General features: G+C 32.7%; 1 protein-coding gene across 1 annotated transcript in view; it reads left to right on the forward strand.

The window, feature by feature from the left end:
- The window catches only part of LOC125050070 (synaptotagmin-4), a 28205-nt gene extending 5142 nt beyond the window's left edge, over positions 1 to 23063 (forward strand). Inside the window, exons 2-10 of the mRNA XM_047649647.1 lie at positions 10658 to 10780; positions 11383 to 11555; positions 12411 to 12565; positions 15637 to 15771; positions 16382 to 16495; positions 16911 to 17022; positions 17667 to 17794; positions 18217 to 18409; positions 20463 to 23063. Of these exons, the coding sequence (XP_047505603.1) occupies positions 10658 to 10780; positions 11383 to 11555; positions 12411 to 12565; positions 15637 to 15771; positions 16382 to 16495; positions 16911 to 17022; positions 17667 to 17794; positions 18217 to 18409; positions 20463 to 20579 (1250 nt within the window). The 3' untranslated portion in view covers positions 20580 to 23063. The remainder of the gene's footprint in view (positions 1 to 10657; positions 10781 to 11382; positions 11556 to 12410; positions 12566 to 15636; positions 15772 to 16381; positions 16496 to 16910; positions 17023 to 17666; positions 17795 to 18216; positions 18410 to 20462) is intronic.
- Positions 23064 to 23346: the final 283 nt, after the last annotated feature.

Below are 23346 nucleotides of genomic sequence, written 5' to 3' on the forward strand. Positions count from 1 at the left end.
AATAAGTTTAGTACATATTATAGTAGTGTCAAATGACTTGCAGTCTTTAAGATATTATATTCAGTAGGTATTGAAGTAAACTAAAAATGAACTATTTACTATTATTAAATTTACATTCAAATAAAATTTAAATTGGCGCCGAAACCGCGCAAGAGCGACAGCGTAGCTACTTCACAGACTTGAAATGTAGTAGCATTGTGGTGCGTACTTGAAATAGCTTATTAAGTCAATATATTATGTAGTATATTTCGTTAATTAAAATAAAATAATTATGTAAATATAATGAATCCAAATTCAAAATTAGATGTAACGAATTACAATTGAATTCTAAAGGGACCTCTAGATAACATAAACGTTATTAAAAAAATGTAACATAATTTCATAGGTTCAACATTATCATCGTTATTACAAAACATAATTGTATCTTTTTTTATATTTAAATTTTTTTTGTCACTAAGGAGGTCCCATCCTATTTTATATAAGCTAATATAATCAATTTCCAATTTGACTAATGTGTGGTAGTGTCCCCTATTGCTAGCTGCGCATGCGCGGTGGTGTACATTTTGGCGCCATTCTGCGTTTAACCGTTTTATTGTATTTTTACCTAATGACAAAATGCCAGATCGACAATGTAAACATATTTATAATTCGCTATACTATATAGGAATGAAATAATCAAAACAGATGACTTTTTATTATCGTAATTATTATGTTTCAACAGTTCCACTAAGCTTTTTCGAAAAACTATTCAATCTTATATGTTTCTAAACATTTATCAGTTTTTAAATATATAACTTTTACGTTTTCCTCCTAGCTACAATTTTAAATTCAACGAATGTATACCCTTACAATGTTGACTTATTACTGATAGTTTTCAATCATGATTTTTTTAGTTTATTGAATTTAGAATGCCAAAGCAACCCCTTTCTCAGTTCTGCGACCCCTCGGCGACAGTAATGTTGGAACTACGCGTTTACTGGGCTTAGGCAATATATCTTACGGCTATATCAACCAGCACTCTGAGCAATATATTTTCTGGAGTGAGTCGAGTTCCACATACCCTGTGTCTTCCGAAGCTTGGGATTCGTACGTAAAAAAAGGTTAAACAAATTATTAAAATAGGTACGTACTTAAAATACAGTCACAATTGATTAAACGTTGATTTCATATTAACATTAAATAATATATTTTGACACTAATTAAAAATGTAATCACTGAACACAGTGCGGTTTAATTAATCGTTTGAACAGCTGTTATTATGCTAATTTTCGTTTAAGATTAATGTGTGATTATTAATTTCATTAGGCGAGCGCTTTCGTGTGTTTGTCGAGTACCTGATGGGCGGAGGTATCACTTAACATCAGGTGAGCCTCCTGCCCGTTTGCCTCCTATTACATAAAAAAAAAATAAAAAAAATAAAAAAAAAAAAAACCTACTTGGATTATTTAATGCCTTATTTGAGAAAACTAAAGTATTTAACCCTTTGAAAGTTTTAAAAGGGAATGACCCTAACCTAACCAAAGAATAATGTATACTTATGTAGGAGAACACCAGTCATGAAGACCACCATGCTTTTTTGGTGGTTATGCCATTTAATTGTAGCTTATGTGAAACGTTGGTACTTTCAACACAGCGCTATCTGTTAGAATTGCGACTATCAAATAATAAACAAATATTTGGCAATAAAATAATATTGCGGGTATAAATTGAGATGTAAGCTATCCTATCTTTTAAGTTGGATCAGACTACACACGGTGTCCAAATTTGATTGATATCGGTACGGTAGTTTAGGAGTCTATAGCGGACAAACAACATGACACGTAATTTATATATATTAAAGATTGTTCACTTTACTTTGATTTTGCAAGAAATAAAAGGTTTTTAGAGGTTTCCCGATATGGCATTACGGGTTTTCATCAACCTTACGAAATCGTTTAATACAACTTAATTTTAAAATTATAAGTTTTTAAGTTACGTAATATATGACACAATAATAGTATTATACAATTTTTTTAAAGAATTGGAGGGTCTGAAGATTGTGGAAGAGCCAACTAGAGGTCAAACAGTCTTCAGCTTAAGCTATTAATAGACCGACATGTTTCTAAACTATTTTGATATCAATAGTCGTCTAGACATCCTAAGTCCTATATTTGTAAGCAACATTTTTATTAACAACTAGCTGGCCTGGCGAACATCGTACCGCCTAACAGTCGATTCTTTATTTTTTTTAAACACTTATTCTGCTATTCGGGACACCGGTCTAGCTAGTAAGATAAAAAAATAAAGTTGATAAGACAACAAATAAATTATGTCAAAAAATAAAAATTTACCTTCCCGGAATCCCTCCACTAACATTTGAACTTTATGATATGGTATTAAAGTTCAAATTGACTTTTAAGTATTATTGCGAATATTTTGTATAGGAATATAGAAAAGTGTTGTTTTTAGACGTTTTCGCTCATTTTTTTTAAATTTTTCTCTCCGTAAGAACCATCCTCTTACTTCAAGCAATATTATAAAAAAAGAATTAGACAAATCGGTCAAGCCGTTTTCATGTTATGTCGTGACAACGGAAAACGGGTTTCATTTTTATATATATAGATAAATAAAAAGAAAATGTAAATTTCATAATAATTAAATATTTAACTACGTATATATGTATACCATTGAAGTCTACAAATTATAATTAAAGTCCAAAGGTTCAAAGTGTTTTATTAAAAAAAATTGGTTTGTCGTATCACGGCTCCATCTTAATCAGTTCCAAATTTTCTACATATTTTCATCACTCGGCAATGGTGTACCATGCAATAACGCATGCTCAATAGCCCCATAGAAATTAATTAAAACATCATGATTATTGAAATGTTTTATACATTTAGAAGGTACAAATTTTATGAATTTAACATAACCTAATGTAATTCAATTCATTTTTATAAAAAAAAAATAAGGGGTCATAAGCCATGGGCCTCCTTAATATTACTGACATAAGAACGTAACGAACGATAAAAAAAAGTTTGTAAACTGTTTTAAGTTGCAGCCGTGATTCGACAATTTATCAAATATTTAATTAATGATTTTTCCATATCAATTTCTCAGACATTAAGCGTTTTAAATTGAAAAATTTTAATGCTTTGAATAACGATCACCTATTAAATTAAGGTCGCTTGTTACGTGTTCTTTTTAGTATAAAAACAGTAAAACCCTTCTCCATACTCAAACTCAACCCTAGTGCTATTTAAGTAAAATAAAGTGCGTCCCATAATATCCCTCACGTGTCCCGGCATAAACAAGGGACAAGTGGGATGAAACACGTGGCTGAGTGGTTACAAGAAAATTTATTTTCATCAAAACTAAAACGGGCACTTTCATATATAGTGACTATTTGTTTATTTATAAAAAAACATCTAAAATTATTAGAGTCCATAGATAGGATAGAAAATTATATAAGAGATTATTGTCATGATATGCCCCTTACTTTAAATGAGGCGATGGAATTACTAACCAGCCCCAAAAATTTGATGGTAGTTGCGGTAACAATACTATAATATACTTAAGGTCTCTAAGCTAGCCTTTGGAATTCACTTCCCGTCCCTATTTGCTTCGCTCCTTCTTTATCCTCCTTTAACTGACTACTGTACAAACATTACATGTCCACATCGAATCCCTAAAATTGATCGAAAATTGTAGTGATAATGTGCACTTTTTCTTTTTCCTGTGTCCTTTTTTAGTTTAGTTTTTTGTTCCTTTTTATGGACTTCCTGCTTACTTTTTTTACAGTGGTTGCCTGGAAGAGATCGCTCGAAAGTGATAAGGCAGCCAGTTCCCTCTTTTCATTAAATTTATTCAATTGTGTTATGTTTCTGCAACGAAGTGTTAATAAATATATAAAAAATAAAACCACGTTTTATATTTCTATGTGTTATACTAATAAAAAGACACATTGTTTATTCCATTACTTTACGCCTTGGCAAAATTGTCTAATAAAGAATCGCATAATATAATCAACTAGAGTTATCGTTGTATCTCACTCTCTCTATTTTAGCATGCTATGTATTTTTTAAACAACATAAATAATTATATTTATATATGATGACAAATCTTTAAGGATTTTCACTTAGGTACTGCCCTACGCAGGAACAAAATAAATAAAAAAAAGTAACTAATTTCCTAAAGAATTTTATGTCACGCAGTTTCATTATGAAAGTCTCTCATAGAGTCGTCTAGAAAAAGTTATGTTTATCCATCCTTCATCCTTTTCCACATTAGGGTCGCGTGGGAGGTTATAACTTATTACATTATTCTCAGAAAAGCCTCGACGAAGAATTGATTTTGTGACGCAGGTCCAATATCTTAATACAAATTGTAGTTTTACTTTGCATTAAACTTTTACCTAGTATTACTGGTAAGTATTGATTTTTGTTTCGTCTTGTTTACAGTTTATAGCTATACTAATATTATAAAGAGGAAAGATTTGTATGTAAGTATGTTTTTAACGAATTGTCTCAAAAAGTACTGGACCGATTTTAAAAATTCTTTTACCATATGAATGCTACATTATCACTGATTAATGCAAAAAAAGAAAGATTTAATTGCATGAAAAAAAATAAGGAACCCACGGTGTAAAATAATGCCTATAAAATATCTTTCATCGCATGCGCTGCGAAAGCTATTGATGAGAGAACACAAAATGTTCCACAACATTAAAGAACTTATAATTTAAAAAACTTATAAATGTTTAAAAAATAATTTCCTCTAGTAAGGTATTAGGTAGGTTTCATTGTTATTACATTGCATTCCAGTAAGCACATAAACTGTATTTCAGATTGTTAAACTTAGCTAAAGGTTATTACTTCCAATATAAGATTGTTATTTCGTTTTGAATTCTGAAGACTATAAAGCTTCGTCTGCATGAGTTTCAAACTTATTAATATTACAGCTCTTTGAAGTATAGAGCTGGTTAAAAGGGGTCACTGACTAAAGAATAATTTATCGGCCGCAGTCTTATCGATTTCAAGTCTTCTTGTTGCAACCGGGCTAGAACACACTATCTATATATAAAAATAGCACACCCAACATACATGTATGTTAATGTTAAATGGAGTATCAGGATAATGAACTAGCTTGATGTGGTTGACATATAATATAATTCTTTATTTGTTTCTTTGCCTTAGTACTTTACCCAGGGGACCCGTCGATAACATTATTGTACGATTTTACAAATAGTTTCTTAATTGTTCATTGTCTTAGCATTAGACACCAATTTCCACTAAAAATAAGAAGAAGACACTAAGTTCAACAGGCATTTATTCCCTACGTATGATTTACAAACTTATTCTACACCTAGTGTATCCACGAACTATATACCCTGGCAAACCTCAGTCACGATAAAAAAAGCTTCGTTTCGATACAGTATCGACGAAACCATTCAATTTACAGCAAATTATTAACTCAGCTACATTGTAAAAACTAATTAAAGGCCGCTGGTAATTGGATTTCAATGCCTTATTCTTGACATTCAAACTATATTGACATATAAGAAACGTTTGAACTTTTCTTAGTTTTATTTTTATACTTTAAATAAATACAGGACCTTCTTTAGTCAAGTATTATAATATTGAGGCATCCCGGATACTATACCGATGACATACACTGTAGATAACTAGATTTAGATATTTTTATATGTTTAATAATAGTGTGTGCGAAATGTAAATTGCGATAAAATATATTATTTATTTTCTAATGATCTTATTTTGTAGTTTGCGTTTTGTTTGCTAGTCACAACTAAATATAATGATTATTTGTCAAAAATAATTAGAATGTATACTGTATACGGATGAAAATGCAATTTTTTTCATATGAATGAAATTTTTCACATAATGCTACGACATATCTGACTTCGTAGACATCACCTACGGCAGACTACGCACATAAAAGAGATGTTTAATAAGCCTTTATTCTTTCCAACAAAGGACGTCATTATGCGATATTTTGTTACATTGTTTTGTACTGTAACACCATAAATATATTCCCTAAGTAGGTGCTTTGTTCTTGCTTTAGACATACTTTGTCTATGGTTGATGCAAGTTAGTTTAGAATTACTTTAATATTTCGGAATCGTAAGAATAATAAGCAAAAAAGGAGAAAGGCGTTTTTAAAACCGAATATAGTAATACTTTTTGAAGTTAAACTTCTTTTGGCAAGTTATGGAAAAATTATGAGAGATACGCGCGCACACCGTCACAAAAAACCGACACCCTGAAGTTAGCTATAGTCAACATTTTTGTGTTTTCTACTATTAGTGTCGTTTATCTTATTACGCCAAAGAAGTATAACTTTTAACGCGCGTACATAAGTACACACACGTTTTGTACTATACCATTTATTAACAAGAAGTATATACAATATCCTTTATCTCGTTTGTCTGTTCTCCTGATTTCATAATCTGTAAGTTAATTATTCACATTCAGTTGACTAGGTTTATGTATTTAAGTATACAGATCTGAAAGTTTTGGCTTAAATGTAGAAGTAGGCATAAATTATGACTTGGCAAAGCCCGAGATAAATTATTAAACAATAGCAGTCCGACGAATTCGTGCGACCTTTTCAAAGTCCTATTTATTCTCAAAGCCTCCAATATTTAGGTTATGAATTCTATTTCATTCCTATTTCGCATTTGGCTTTGTTTCCAAGCCGTCCGTATTTTTAGTGTGGGATAAGCTAGTGGCGCAGGTACTTTGCATTCTTTGTACCTACTGGATAAATTATGATTTCGACTACATAACTTTTTGTGTTTTTGGAGCTTTGTTATTTACATAACAACTGGAATCTTAAGTTATATCCGATTTTTCGAAATATACCATGACTTTATGAATTATTTTGAATAATTATCGTGGTACGCGCCTTTCATAGTATGGAAGAACTACAAGTGTAACCTTTAATTAAATTTAACCTTCGCAAACTTCAATATGAAACTGCTTAATATCAAAATAATAAAACTATTTCTCTAAGAACACAATGATAAAAATTATTTGTTTTTAGTAGGAAGAAATTATATTAGTAGTGGTATATATTTTTTACAAATATTTATTAAAATATCATATCAAAGCTTTTTTTATTACTCACTGATATTATCACATCGTTATTTTACCTGTAAACGAAGCAAGTAACACTATAGGAAATATCGGTGGCTATAGAAAGAATTACGAGTCAAACTAAATAATAAAATAAATATAGTTTAAAAAAACTATAAAACACGCTTTTAAAGCACATCAAACTAAAAAGTGAAAAATAATTCCTAATTTAGGCTGAAAATGGTAATGAACAAAAAATACTGGTTTCATTGTGAAAAAGCGTGGGTTGCTCGATAGACGAAAAATATGGCACAGAGAGATTTTTTTAAACTATATTTATTTTCCTTTCATTGTTTTTTCGAGATAAACCTATGAAATTATTATATTGTCGCTGATTCTTTATAAGTGTACAAAGTTTGAATAAATCTGTCCGTTTAAAGTGGGTCAAAATCGAGTCCGAAGGAATCGGTTACATAGTACATACATAACACCACATACATACAGGTGAAGCTAATATAAAGCGTGTAAAAAGAACTTGAACGACGTATAAAATACAACAACGTAAAATACAATTCTTAACATAGACCCTGAGTACCAGGGCATCAGAGGCTCAAAGGACGTGACATTGCCTTGTTTAATAAAACCCGTCTCGCGACATTCCAGGTAATGAAGGCTGTATTTACGTTTATGTTTTTTTTATTTTTTTTATTTTAAATATATTTATTCACAAAAAAGTTACACCTTAAATCAAACCATGCCCCACAAAACTGCTTACGCAGTTTGACTGCAGGTGACTCGCCTTAAATAAACATAACTTCTAAATCACTAAATTACTAACACTGCTACTACAACTAATACTAATACACTTAATTTACTTATAGGTTACAGCATATTTAACAAATGGTTTTTTAATAAACCTCTAAATTTATCCAATGAAGTCTCACGTCTTATGTCCTCGGGTAAACTATTGAGCAAGTATGGAATCCGCTTCTTCAACGTTCTATCTCCATAATAATTTTGCACCATGGGTATTTCAAATTTACCTTTGGACATTGACCTTGTGTCAGTTATATGATGCACCAAACTAGTAAAACGATCCTGCTTACCATGGTTATTTACAAGTACAAGGAATCTATGTTTCAGGCTAGCCGGTAAAATTTTACATATTTTGAATAGTTTATAATAATCTCCTTTACATTGATTCCTTGTCTTTTTATTTACTAGTAATTTTAAAAATCTTATTTGTAATGATTCTACTTTATCAATGTATGTTTTAAATGTTAACCCATAGCAGTCAAGAGCGTAACCTATTATGGAATCCACAAGTGCAAAATATAAACATTTTAGTATGGGCAATGAGACTTTAGTACGTAAATGGTAAAACTTTTCTAATAAAATTCTTAGTTTTCTACACAAAAATTCTATATGGGAATCCCAAGAAAAAGACGTATCTATTTTTACTCCTAGATAATTTACACAATTAACTTTTTCGATAGGTTTACACGTACAGTTAATTTTGTTGTTATGAAAGCAATCAAAGCCGTGCGCAAAAAGAGGAGGTGGATTATCAATAGAACTTAAATACGGGGAGTGAATAATTATCATCTTTGTTTTGTCAGCGTTTAATATGATGCCGTTATCATGTGACCATTTAACTACCGCATCCACATCCTCTTGAACCCGGCGACACATCTCCGAGAGGTCGGTACTAGCGCTGAGAGTACAAAGGTCATCAGCAAACATGTGGGCCGAGCAGTGACGTAATACTTCACAGAGGCTATTTACATACATCAGGTAGCACACTGGCCCACACCCAGAACCCTGGGGGACGCCGCAGTTTACTTGTTTCTCCTCACTAAATGTGTCGCCGACTTTCACACGGTAAGAGCGCGCCGTGAGACAGTCGCTGAACCAAGGGTTCAACGGCTGCCCCAGGCCGCACTCCTCCATTCCATTTAAGAGGGTCTCAGTATTTAAGGTATCAAAAGCCTTCTTAAAATCATAAAAAATAGCTACAATAATTTTTTTATTTTCCAAATGTGCATTAATTTCGTCTGTAAAATTTGATAATAAGGTGTTGGTGCTTTTATTTTTCTGGAAGCCATGTTGACATTCCGTTAAGATATTATTTTTTTGTAAAAAAGTTCCAATTTGATTGACAACACATTTTTCCATAATTTTGTCAATACTTGATAGTATAGCTATTGGTCTATAGTTCGAAAAAACTTTACGATCGCCTCTCTTATAGACCGGACGAACGATTGCTTCCTTTAATTTTTGTGGAAATTTGTGATATTTTACAGATAGATTTATCAGATTAGATAATACAGGGCTAATCTTGTCAACAATTATTTTTAAGTCAGACATGCGTATAAGATCACTGCCCGGTGATTTATTTTTGTTCATTTTATCAATTATTAGTTTTATATCCTTGCCATCGACCGGTTGCCATCTCATACACACATTCGATAATTTAACATAAGTCTTCCTTTCCAGCCATTTTTCATCACAGGAGTGCTTTATTTGATCAATTTCCTTTGAGAATGTATCAGCAATGTTGCAATGCTTTGGGTTATTTCGGGCAAATGTAGGTCGCCTTAGAACAGAACGAAGCGATTAATAGTTAGGACTTATACTTTATAGGTGGATAAAATTGTTGAGTTTATGGTTTTGATTAGGTACATAAAAATGATCGTTTATACAATTTTATAACATAAATTATGCCCATATATTTCAAATATTGTTTCTACGAAGGGCTAAATAGCTGAGATCAGACAAAAACAATAAAACAGAAATCGAAATATTCTTTCATCATATCAGAGTGGGGTGATTTCCTTGTCATGTACAAAAAGTATTCATTTTGATTACATCAAAGGGTTTTTGCTTTTTGAGATTCTAATTCTAAGGGTCTTACCATTTTTTTCTTACAAGTTACTAGCTACCCCCGCGAACTTCGTTTCTCCTAAATGTGATTTTACTTAGCCTACCGTTTTAGTACACACATGGAACATTTTGCTATGCTACCCCAGGGACGGTTCGGTTTTCCGGAATGAAAACTTTTTAAGTTTTTCTGTGAATTTTTCTCTATATAAACCTCAGAGTTCAAGTCATAAAATTTTAATTAACAATTAAAAAATAGGGGTTGATCGTAGAGGGGTGAAAATTAAGGTTTGTATGTATATTTGTATGTTGTATAAAAAAAACAAATTTAGGGGTGGACCACCCACATTTAAGGATGTGAAAGATAGATAGTAGCCGATTATCAGACTTACTGAATATACATAAAAAACTTCATAAGTCGGTCGAGCCGTTTCGGAGGAGGGTGGGAACGAACATTGTGACACGCGAATTTTAGATATTAGATAATACATTTTTTTAAAGTCCGTTCTATGTCAGTAATATTTTTCTTCAGAAGCCCCAAGTACAGAGTGAGTTGTGGAGTAGAGCGAAGAACAATATTTACGCTCGCTACCCTCTAAGTCCCTAATACCTTGAAAGGGGTAAACACTTAGCTAGCAATTAAGCTATTTTTAGACTGTATTTTATTACGACGCTATGATTATACATAATTTATTTGATTGTTTCAGCTGGCGAATGGCACAGCGCAACGTTTTGGGTTCTTGTAGTAGGTGCGACTTTGTTAGCGGTCATCTTAGCCGCCGTCGCTTGCTGGGTGGCTCGGAGGAGATCTTCGCTTGCTCACAAACTTGGTAAGATATCTATTCTACTCTTCGATTAACTGCTTCGTGCTCATCAGCTACAATTCATACTGAGCAAAGGCAAGTTATAAATAATTCTTAATATATTATAAAATCACTAGCTGATCCGGCAAACGTCGTTTTGCCATGTATATCATTAATAATAAAAATAGGGGTTGATCGTAGAGGGGTGAAAATTAGAGGTTGTATGTATTTTTAATGCTGTATCATAAAAAAAATAGAAATTAAAAATTTTGTCTAAAAAATAAAAATAAAAAATTAGGGGTGGACTACCCCTAACATTTAGGGGGATGAAAAATAGATGTTGGCCGATTCTCATAGATACCGTATAAGCACAAAAAATTTCATCAAAATCGGTCAAGCCGTTTCGGAGGAGTATGGCAACGAAAACTGTGACACGAGAATTTTATATATATGATTCAGTCTTCTAGAGATTTTATTTTCCTTCCATAGAAACAAGTAACAATACACTTTAAAAAACAAAAGAAATACAATGACCAACAAAATTCGTTATTTAAAATGACAATTGCTCACACTTGTCTATGGCTTTAGGCTCTGTGTAGTATAGGGTTGTGATACGATGGTATTCGTAGGTGGAAAGCGAGGCCCCGACAAGGCGCTGGTGTTCCAGCCACCCCGTCGTGCGACAGCCGTTCGATCGCCTGGCTCAGCTACACACTACCTACGCAAGTCGCCTTCGCCAACAGCCGCTGGCCCGCCGCAACCGCAACCCACGTCTCCCCCACGTCCGCATACACCCAACCCGGTATTTTAACTCATCTAATCTATACTAATATTATAAAGAAAAGGTTTGATTTTTTGTTTGTTTGAAATGAATAGGCTCCGAAACTACTGGACCGATTTCAAAAATTCTTTCACCGTTGGCAAGCTTCACTATTCCCGAGTGACATAGGCTTTTTTTAATTTTCAAAAAATTAGGGATGCTTACTAAAACTTGAATAATCTAACCCAAGGTGTAAAAAAATAAACAAAAAAATTCCTTCAATCGTGTGCGCTGCTAAAACAATTAATGATAGAACAAAATGATGTATTACAATTTAAAACAAATGTCGCGACAGCATGTCTCTATCTTTTATAGTTACGTCACAATAAGAGTCCTTTTATTATTTTTTTTTAATTAAAACACCACTGCTAGAAAAGGCTCTTTATTCGTACCTAGGTATTGATCCTTATCAAAATAATTACCAACGTTTCACATAAGCTACAATTTAATGGCATAACCACCAAAAAAGCATGGTGGATTGGTGTTCTCCTGCCTTTTCTCTTGAATAGTTTACTAGTATAATATAACAAATATCTTATCCACAGCAACGCTTGTCCGAGTCTACTAGTTACAAATATTCTTACGTTACACATTTCTATTTGAAATTTTAGACAAATATTGTCTCTGATTTATACGGACGAATATTTATTTAGTATAGATTGATTTTATTATATTATTTTAACTATAGAATTTTTATCTATTTAGCAGTCGTAGACAATCAGACTAATGCTCTTATATAAATATTTTAGATTTTTATAGTATGCGGTCAGTATTTTTGTAAATATCATGTAAGTATAATAAATTAAAAATTAAAACAATTGATTAATTTTCCCATAGCCGTCAGCAGCTACGACCCCTCACACTCCAACTGCTCCTAATGAGCCGACGCCCCTCAGCAAGGAACTAGCGGATGTCCACGCCACGGAGAAGGTCAAACCTCTGGAGCCTGAAAGCAATGATGGAAAACTTGGAGATCTGCACTTCAAGCTGTGGTATGTATTCTATTATATATAAATGTAACGGGTACAATGCGAATATCGAAGAAACTATAAATAGATTTAAAGGTAGCGTTTTTTAAGAACTAAATTCTGATTCTCATAATGATTATTCATATAATCATATAAACTAAATCCAATACATCATGTCTTTTCTATCCTTATTCAACTATTTAAAAACAAAAATCAGTACTGGGCTTCTTCCAATATCTATTAATATGTCGAGCTAACGTAAAATCGATATATTACCACCCCACACCCCAATACACGTGCAGGCAGACGTATCAAATTTCGAATTAGAATGTTAATTGATTTTATTGAACTGCAAACAAGTTTCCTACGTAAACCTTTTCGAAGAATCGGATAGAAAATTATTTCCGCTTCGCTTTTACTTAATGTATAAATAAAATCAATCTTGTGGAGATTCAATCTTTAAAGGGCCTGATCGACGGACGAGTAAGACCGCGGTTTTATGGCTCGTCGGTAAAGCTCGCCGGTGTATCATTGCAAAACCACGGTTTTAAATACCGCCGAGCCTGGCTCGCGGCTCGTCGTCGTGTTATATTTTTTACTCGGCTCGCCATCAAAACCGCGTGTCGATCACGGCCGGCGAGCCGAGCCGTCACTTTTCGGCGACAGTGCTAGAGGACGGATGTGCGCCAGAAGAGCTGTGTACCTACCTACTACAAACTTCGCGTGCGCAGTCCGTGTCACAATAATGGATCTACGTACTTGCAGCCACGATTTTATAATACAATTTATAAATGTCTTTCGACAATGTCCCTGTTTATGGCAAACTAAATCAAGCGAGTTTAAAAACAAAGCAAATAGGCTTGCAGCATATACGAGTAATAAACTCGTGGATATTGCAAAAAAATATCAACCAAACTCGGATATAACCGATAATAAGAAAAAAAATCATTAAAAATTAAAATAATAAAAAATAAAATAAAAACATAAAATTTATTTATCCTATATGGCGAGATAACATAAGGCTTCAGACTCGGAACAAGACATGTTTGCGACTGTTTTGCTTGCTAATCGATCGACGGGCGAGTAAGACCGTGGTTTTAAATACCGACGAACTTGGCTCGCGGCTCGTTGGTGCTGATCGATTAGCAAGCAAAACAGTCGCAAACATGTCTTGTTCCGAGTCTGAAGCCTTGTGTTATCTCGCCATGGGATAAATAAATTTTATGTTTTTATTTTATTTTAGTTTTATTTTTTTATTATTTTAATTTTTAATGATTTTTTTTCTTAATATCGGTTATATCCGAGTTTGGTTCATATTTTTTTGCAATATCCACGAGTTTATTATATGCTGCAAGCCTATTTGCTTTGTTTTTATACTCGCTCGAAAGGCATTTATAAATTGTATTATAAAATCGTGGCTGCAAGTATGTAGATCCATTATTGTGACACGGACTGAGCACGCACAGCCCTTCTGGCGCACATCCGTCCTCTAGCGCTGTCGCTGAAAAGTGACGGCTCGGCTCGCCGGCCGTGATCGACACGCGGTTTTGCATGGCGAGCCGAGTAAAAAATATAAAGGGCCTGATCGACGGACGAGTAAGACCGCGGTTTTATGGCTCGTCGGTAAAGCTCGCCGGTGTATCATTGCAAAACCACGGTTTTAAATACCGCCGAGCCGGGCTCGCGGCTATCCTATACTCGTCCATCGATCAGGCCCTTTAGTAAATTTTAGGAAACTAGGTTTTTTCTACAAGATAATTCAATACCGATTAACAATTTTTGTATTTGAAATTTAACGTTATTTTCACCGGGAACAGTGTTAATAATTTTTACACTGTTATCCAGTGAAAAAATTAAAGTTTAATTCGAATTTTCAGTTTCTTGATTCAGTAATTTGATAAATGGTATAACTAGGATTTACACAAATATAATATATGTAATACAAAAAACGACTATTGTGTTTATTTTTGTTATTTGTTATAAAAGGTAGTGTGGCAAAAAGTAATGGCTTAGGTATAAATAAACTATATTAAAAGCAAGTGTACTCCTCCCTCAAAGGCCGGCAACGCACCCACTAAAAATGGGTGTCTATAGGCTGCGAAGACTGCCCTTTTTGGTCGTCCCGCAAGCTCGTTTGCCCCCCTATTATATAAAAAAAATCGATTACAGCAAAATGGCTACAATTTAAAGAAGCTTTAAAACATCTGTGTTTGTAACCACTACTATATCGAAGTACTTTTAGTAATCTACTAATATATATGAATGAAGTGTTAGATGAGAGAATTATTTACGTTTTCGCGATCATCATTACGTTCAAAGTCGAGGTCGTAACACGGTTTACGACGGACCTTCCTGTAGGTCATTAATACTCTTTATAGCCATTTACGATACAAGTCTGACGACGACGCAATTTAGTACTACGAGCTGAGCCTGGCGGTTTCGCCCGATAATTTGTTATAGCGTGTTACATACACGAACTCCATCATAAATTACTATCACAAAAAAAATCGGACTAAAAGTTCGTTAGTCCGAGATCAGCGCATTTGTATAGAGCCCTTTTATCAGTACCTTATAGTATTATAATGTCATTTATGCTGTCTGATTAGTAGAATCATAATATAATTATAAGTACTAAATCGGGATATAAGCTAAAATTAATAAGCCTCAACATTGAAAGAATATTTAAAAAAATGTGTAAAAAACTTTACAATTTCGCTACGAAATTAATTGGACAATCAATTACAGATTTAAGGAAACATGGCAATGCATAGTTAATATTACTTATTTATATATTTACTTAACTTATGTAAGTACTTACCGCTATTCGCCTGTGTAGATATAAGGTTTCTATGTACTAGTAGCATATAGGACTCTTATAACAAGGCTTCTTCAAATACTTATAAATAAAGTGGTTATATAAATATATAAACAATATATCTCACATCAGTACAAGTGGTTTAAATTATTATCAGCTATATTTCACACAAATCGAAAGTCTTAGAGATGGAATTATATGACTTTGGGAATATATATAATTTCGTATATATATTCACAAAGTCATACGTACCCAGTTTTCTAGTCTATGATGCTTTCAGGTATGAAAATGTAAAGAGCGCTTTGGTGGTGTCAGTGGTTTCCTGCCAGAACTTACCAGGTCGTGAACCTGCCGGTCCCGACCCCTATGTCAAACTACAACTTCTTCCTGAGAAACAGCACAAGGTCAAAACTAGGTAAGCTACCTACCTCTTTCAATAAAAGGTCATTATTATAGGTCATTTTCAAGTTAAAATTTTTAACTTATATAGAATTTTGTTAATTAATTGTGAACATATATTTTAAAAATTGTAAGTTCATGTGTGTATCTAAACAAATTATGATAAATCAATGTCCCTACAACCTTTTTCTGGGCCTCAGATTTCTGTGTTTATTTCATGATCATTTGTTAATCTATTCTAAGGCAAATAGGTGATCAGCCTTTTATGCCTGACGCACGCCGTTGACTTTTTGGGTCTAAGGCAAGCCGGTTTCCTCACGATGTTTTCCTTCAATGTTCGAGCGAATGTTAAAAGCGCACATAGAAAGAATGTTGCTGAAGCTGGGGATCGAACCTACGACCTCAGGGATGAGAGTCGCACGCTGAAGCCAATAGACCGACACTGCTCTCATATGTGTATCTACGCGCGAGATAAAGGAGTCCTGAATTAGCAAATAATCAATCGGTAATGAGAGACTAAAACATCAAACACTATATTTGACGCACATGAAAGAAACTCTGTTCGTTATCAATATTAAATTTTAACCAATTTTTTATCAGGCCTTAATAAATTTGATGGATTTCAGAGTGGTGCGCAAAACCCGTTGTCCTGTGTACGATGAGGACTTTACGTTCTATGGAATCGCTCCGCATCAGCTCACTGGCATTACTTTGCACTTTGTTGTTCTTAGCTTTGACAGGTATGAACATACGCACATTTATTGTACAAAAATTAAAACTTACAATGATTTTTCTTTCTTTAAAATTTTCGTGTTTCATATATTATTTATTATCATGTATAGCTTAGATTAATATTCTATTGACTATAATACAATCCAGATTTTACATTGAATAAACTCTATAGGAACAGTTTACCTACCTTCTTTAAAAGTTATCTGTTGCCTATATTTTGACAAAATAATTGTAAAGAGGTTCCTATCCCGGCGAAAAATTTATCCGGCTTGGTAAGAATTGTGTTAAAAAATGTCTACAAAACAGACACATCCACGTGTTCACATGGCTTACGGAACTTAGAAGAACTTTTACTTTGTCACATTAGTTTAACAATAATAATTTTATTTTAATTGTGACGAATACTTAAATATCGATTTCCAGATATTCCCGTGACGAGATAATAGGCGAAGTGGTCTCTCCATTGTCCACCCTTCAATTGCAGAGTGGTGAAGCTATGGCGCTGTGCAGGGAGATACAGCCTCGTAGTCTTAAGGTAGCTTAGATATTTTCATAAAGCGAAATATTTTTAAGATAACGCTTGGTGTTGCTAGAAAATTTGACTTAAATCCTTAATAAAACCTTTAATTATAAGTACTTTTTTCACCATAGCGCATTTGTACACATGAGTGCCGTAATAAATATATAAATTAAATAAATTGTAGTAGGTTATCCTAAGTTCGTGACATCCGTGCTACTCCCAGCAGTTTCCCAATAGAGTGCATAGAGAATGCAATAGAGAATATTTTGTGCCATTATGTAAGCAAGGCTTGAAGATTAGCTGCCGTGGTTTATACCTGATGCTAAACTGAACATTCTTATTGAAATCTTAAAATATACACTCTGTTGGGTTTTTCCTAGATTTGGTCCTTATCGTGAATTTTTTTTACTTGTACTGTGTGTTCTTACGCGAACGGTTGAACATAAACAGAGAAGTCTATTGCCGGCGTCGATGCTTTGTAACTCTAAATAGCGATAGCGATTGGAATCCCGACTTTTAAGTATCACAAATTTTCTCAAAGTTGCGTCATCAACGCTCAGATATTGACTGAACTAAATCGACATTCCGTACGAAAACTTCTGGATGTATTTTATGTGTATTTCAGCAATATCTGCATTATTGTTATTTTAAAAACTTAGATGCGAAGCGTGGGTCGTGGCGAAGTGTTGGTATCCCTGTGCTGGCAACCGGCCGCCGCAAGACTCACTGTGGTACTGCTGAAGGCACGCAATCTGCCCAAGATGGACGTCACTGGACTCGCTGATCCGTAAGTTCTTTATACGTATATACGTACGTATAATATACGTACGCAATCGTATTCAGCGAGATGTTTTACCTTATTTTTTTTTTGTTTACACATTATTTATTTATATTATTTTGTCATTTATGTATTTTAAATTTTCGACAGCCATCATCGGTCGTGTCTATTTTTCCTTAGTATGAGTTTGCTGTAAAAATAATTAATATTTTATAAATCTTTTCAGAGTGTTCCATAGACCATAACTTAACAAGTTATTTTATTTATTTATATTTTATTGCAATTTATTTATACAACCCAATACTTAAAAGAGGAGAAAAGTGTATAATAAAGGGAACAAATAGTATATTATAATAACTATTATACGTAATATACTGATTATAATTAGTGATTAAAACAATTAAAAACGTTTCTCCTGTTGAACATTCTAGATACGTAAAAATGTACCTGCTATACAACGGACAGCGCATCGCGAAGAAGAAGACACACGTGAAGAAGCGAACCTTGAACCCTGTGTTCAATGAGTCGTTCGTGTTCGAAGTACCCGCTGCACCAAACGCTACACTGGACCACGTCTCGCTAGAACTGCTTGTGTTGGATTGGGACCGCGTCACTAAGAATGAGGTAATAAAAATTCAAAATGGTTTTCATAAAATCATTAGTCAAATTTCAAATTCATTAGTTTAAATATAAATTTAATTTGTCCAGTTGCACTTTTTTAACTAAAGCAAAACAAATGAACGGAATAATTTAAAAACTTATCGTAGGCGGTATAATGAAATCTATAAGAAAAATCATAATATAAATAAAATTTACTGAACTCATAAGTCTTCGTCTTATCAAAACTTCGATATTGCTTCGGTTGACTTTCTTCTCATTAAAATTTGATTGTTTTTTTTTAGATTGCACATTATTGCACACGTTGTTCGTTTTCCAATTCCAGCACTAGAGCGCATTATGCGGCATAATGCTCAACGTTGAATGTAACTAGAGCAACGCTTCGCACAATTGAGCACTCTCAAAACTAATGCTCTCGCGTGCTTCTCGCAATAAATACCAACACAGTGACAGAAAATTGACCAGTGTTTTTCTTTAAGTTGGCATTTATCGAAATTTTCGTTAGTAAATATTATTTATTGTTGAAAAATTTGTAAGGCTTTCGTTTCGTCGTAGATTTTGAAAATAATTAAAGTTATTTCAAACTGCTAAAAAAAATAAATATAAGTATGGATGAAGGTGTAAATAGTAACTTTTTTATATTCCACATTTAAAATATAAATACAATTTTATTTTAAAATTCGGATCTGTAAACAAATTTATTTTACAGGATTATACTTTTGTAAACATTGCAATGGTTTTGAAAAAGTATATAATTTTTTTAGAAATCATTTAAAAAAAATTACTCAAAACGTAAATGATGTAAACTTCTTACATGAAACTATATAAATTTACTGTTAATTTAGCTTGTTAAAACCTTATATTCTTTAAATATTTTCTCTTATTTCAGTAAAAAAATGTTAATGAAATAATTTGTTTATTAAAATAAGCGTAAAAAGTTTTCAACCAATTATTATTGTTAACCACATTATTTATACATTAATGAGGTTGCTAACTCTATTCAGAACATTTTTTTTCAACACTGACTTAGCGCACTCTGCTGATGCATATGAAAACTAATTCACGTTCCAATTAAGCTTCAGCATTATGCGGCATTGTGCGGCACTGAGTCGCATTATGCTCTGTAATTGGAAAACGCACGTTAACTTTAAACTATCTAGTAGTCTGTGCACATACGAGTATTAAAAGTATTAAGAGTAAAACAGATGGCCTTATCATGTTAATGCAAGCTGTTTATCCGTGCTTTCATTAAGCAATACTTTCTAAAAGCTTTTTGGACGTAAACGCAATAAGCATGATCATAAAAATATCATAATATAAATTATTTTGTTTTGTCTATATATGCCATCTTTAATTGGTAGCAGAATTGAAGTGGGATGTTTTTACTATGCAGTAGCAGAGTTGTAGATTGGAGGAATTCAAGAGGAAAAATAAGATCACAAGCAATAAATAAAGACACTTATTTCCTTCTGGTTATAAATATATAACAACGCAAACAATATTTTGTACAAGATATTTCTACAACAGTTTTCGTAAGAGTCACATTATATACGAAAGAGGTTACAATGTATTCTTACTTTATCAAAAGGTACCTTATATTTGTCTTTAATATTGCGTCTGTTATAAATTGTCACAGGAGTTTCGATGCAGATGTATTTGATAAAAAAAGAGTGTGTGTACTTATCTACACGCGTTAGAAGTTATACTTCTTTGGCGTATGGAAAAAAAATAACTAAAATGCAGTAGTGATTAACGATAAATATTAAAATTATTATTAGTAAATACTATCACCATCGTATATGAAATTGATTTGATAAAAACACCTAAATAATGTTTATTTATTCACACTGTTTAATTGTACTGTTACGAAACACGTGTTCTAAATATAAAAATACTAGAATATACAACTTGAACATAGTTATTATCGATTTTCATGCCACCTAGAACTAACTTCATTCTGTTCATTTTGTGTAACGGTGCGCGCGCATCGTAAAATTTCACTCTCATTAATTTTTCATAACGCGCCTACAGAAGTATAACTTCAAAAATTATGTCTCAGGTGATCGGTCGCGTAGAACTCGGGGCTAATGGAACAGGCAGCGCCCGGCACCACTGGCGCGAAGTGCAGGCCGCACCTCGGCGACAGATCGCTGACTGGCACAAGCTTAAGGAGTAAAGGGCGGCTATAAATAAAATTCTTCACTATTCAATTGTTTTGATTTTATTTACAGTGTGGGCAATCGCTTGGTTTGGATACAATAGTTTTTTTAAGACGCGTCTTCATCTGGGAAAACAGCCTTGCGATTCTGTCACTTACTTTTCGAACAATACCCTACAAGCTCCCTCCTTATCAGAATGCAAAATCGTAAAATGACTGCTTTAGGACTGATTCGAGTGCGACCGCCGCGGCCGCTGTGAAAACCGCTGTCTGAGTTACAGAATCGCAAGGCAGTATGTATAAACGAAATATGTTTCTATCAGGACGCTTCAAGGGTTAAAGCATAAAACAAAAACTTTTTTTATATTAATAAAGAATGTTTGATTGGAATAAGTATATAAATATATTAGATAGGTACATTTAGATTGTAATTTATTCAAGATAAATGTCTAACAGTATTAACGCATCAAAAATTGTAATCATCAAAAGTCAATTGCCTCACAAAATAATTCCCATGACGCAGTATATTTGACTATTAAGAGCCGATCCTCGGCATACAACAATTTACAGTTTATTGTCGGCCCGAATTTAACATGTATGCTTTCTTTAACACATTTATCACAAAATTAAAAAAAAACCAGTTAGTGCTTTAGCCCTTGCTCAGTAAAGGAAATGGGAAATAAAATATCAACAACCGCTATTTTCCGAGTGATTAATTTACCTCTTTATACTTTAAAGCCTTTGTAAATAGTTGCTAATGATTTAGGCTTTTCAAAAGCTTAAATTTTTCTATATTTCCTTTCTTAATAAAATGTAGTTAATAGAAATTGATGTTTATACGAAATTATCACTTAGTATTAATTCGGCCAAAACCTTATCATTATTGCAACGAAAAGAGAGTTTTTTTGTTAAAAACCAAGACCATAGGTTTTTCGAAGAATTATCAGGTGTTAGGTTAATTTTTGAAAGCGCACATTTCATTCCGATCACACAAGGCGCTCTCAAGGTACAATAAATTGAAAAAATCACTAATTTATTTCGTAACTGAAACGCCGTTCATAAGTTCTTAATCATCATATCTAGTCATACTCAAGTAAATTATAAATAGAATAGAAAAGTCTATTTTATACTTATAGAGATATTAATGTTAGCATAAGTAACTCGTAAGAGTTTTTGGTCACGTGTACCTTAATGTCTAGCAATTCACAATAGATCGCTTTGCCCCCGACCACCGTAGTTCATCCTGAATAGTCTTTGCGAAAATTGTTGGGTTAAATAACTTACACAAGCTTTGAAGTTACTTCTACATTGGTCTACCTATATATGAAATATATAAAATAAATATTATATTAGATTAGTTTTGTTTTAAGACCATATAATTCGTAGTAAGACCGTTAACACGTATTCATTACAGTCGCATATTGTGAGCCAATATTGATTTTGAAAATGATAAAAAATCGTACGTCGTTGCGTCAAATATTAGATATTATACAATATTATATTAATATGATCATGTTTAATACTTTTTCAATCTATGGTAGTGATGATTCATATGTTATCTGAGAACGGATCTCATTTTGGATATTACACTCAACAAAGTTTGCATAGACTAACTAGATATAATTCATATTAATGTAACCATAAGGTAAGATAATACCATAATACCAATTTTCCATTTACCCACCTTACTCTATATAAGATATTATAATTATAATCCATAAAGTCATAATGCAAAAAGTTATTTTTGCGACTTGTGGTCGTGTCACAATTTGTGATTTTGCTTTGCAATATATTATTTTTCAACATCGAAACAGCTGTCATTGTTTCTTATTACTCTAAGTTGACAGTCTTGGATTATATTTGGATTGTTAAAAATGAATATTTGTATATATTATCTATCCATACCGATACATTCCAATTTGTATATAAGTCGTTTTGATCTCGATAATTTCATTGTAATCGTAGTAATAAATGTCTTTAGTATTAATTTTTTTGTTGTATTTCGTATTGTGGTAGATGTAATCACGATTTTGTTCGAATATACGATATGCCAAGTTATTAAGAGATAAAAAAACTGTCATCTACGTGATTCTATTGATTTGTTATTGTTTTATGAATTTTTTTTTGAAAATTCTTAATCTCATGGCAAATCACAAACAAGGAGCGTAAAGCCTTAGGATCTATCATACGTAAATATTACAAATTGTCATAGTTCCTTTATTTTAAAGTTTTAGTAATCTCTTGCATTATTACTAAAGATTAATTTTTATCATACTTAACTGAAGTTTTGTTAAAGTTCCTATAAATACTTACATATGTCTATTTAAGCCAGTTATCTACTTTGTTTTTAAATTAAATTATTTTTCCGAGACAGGAGCAATAAAAATCTCTTAATCGTTTTTTGATAAAACCTAAGGTTTTAGGAGGCCAGCAGTCCGGTATCAGTTTTTGTATACTAAGGAATTTTAGTGAATAAATTATTGACTGGTGCTTTCACAATAATTGTTCGTTTTATTTACACCCTTTAACTATTGCAATCAATCACGTCAAATATAAGTAACTAACCTAATATTATAAATATACTAGCTGACCCGGCAAACGTCGTTTTGCCATGTATATTATTTCTAGGATTTTTTTTAGTTCAATAAAAATAGGGGTTGATCGCAGAGGGGTGAAAAGAGGGTCGTATGTATTTTTAATAGCACATTATAAAAAAAAACAAAATTTAAATTTCGTCCAAAAAATAAAATGTTAGGGGTGGACAACCCTTATCACTTAGGGGTAT

The sequence above is a fragment of the Pieris napi genome, chromosome 6 (assembly GCF_905475465.1).
Source record: "Pieris napi chromosome 6, ilPieNapi1.2, whole genome shotgun sequence".
NCBI lineage: Eukaryota > Metazoa > Arthropoda > Insecta > Lepidoptera > Pieridae > Pieris > Pieris napi.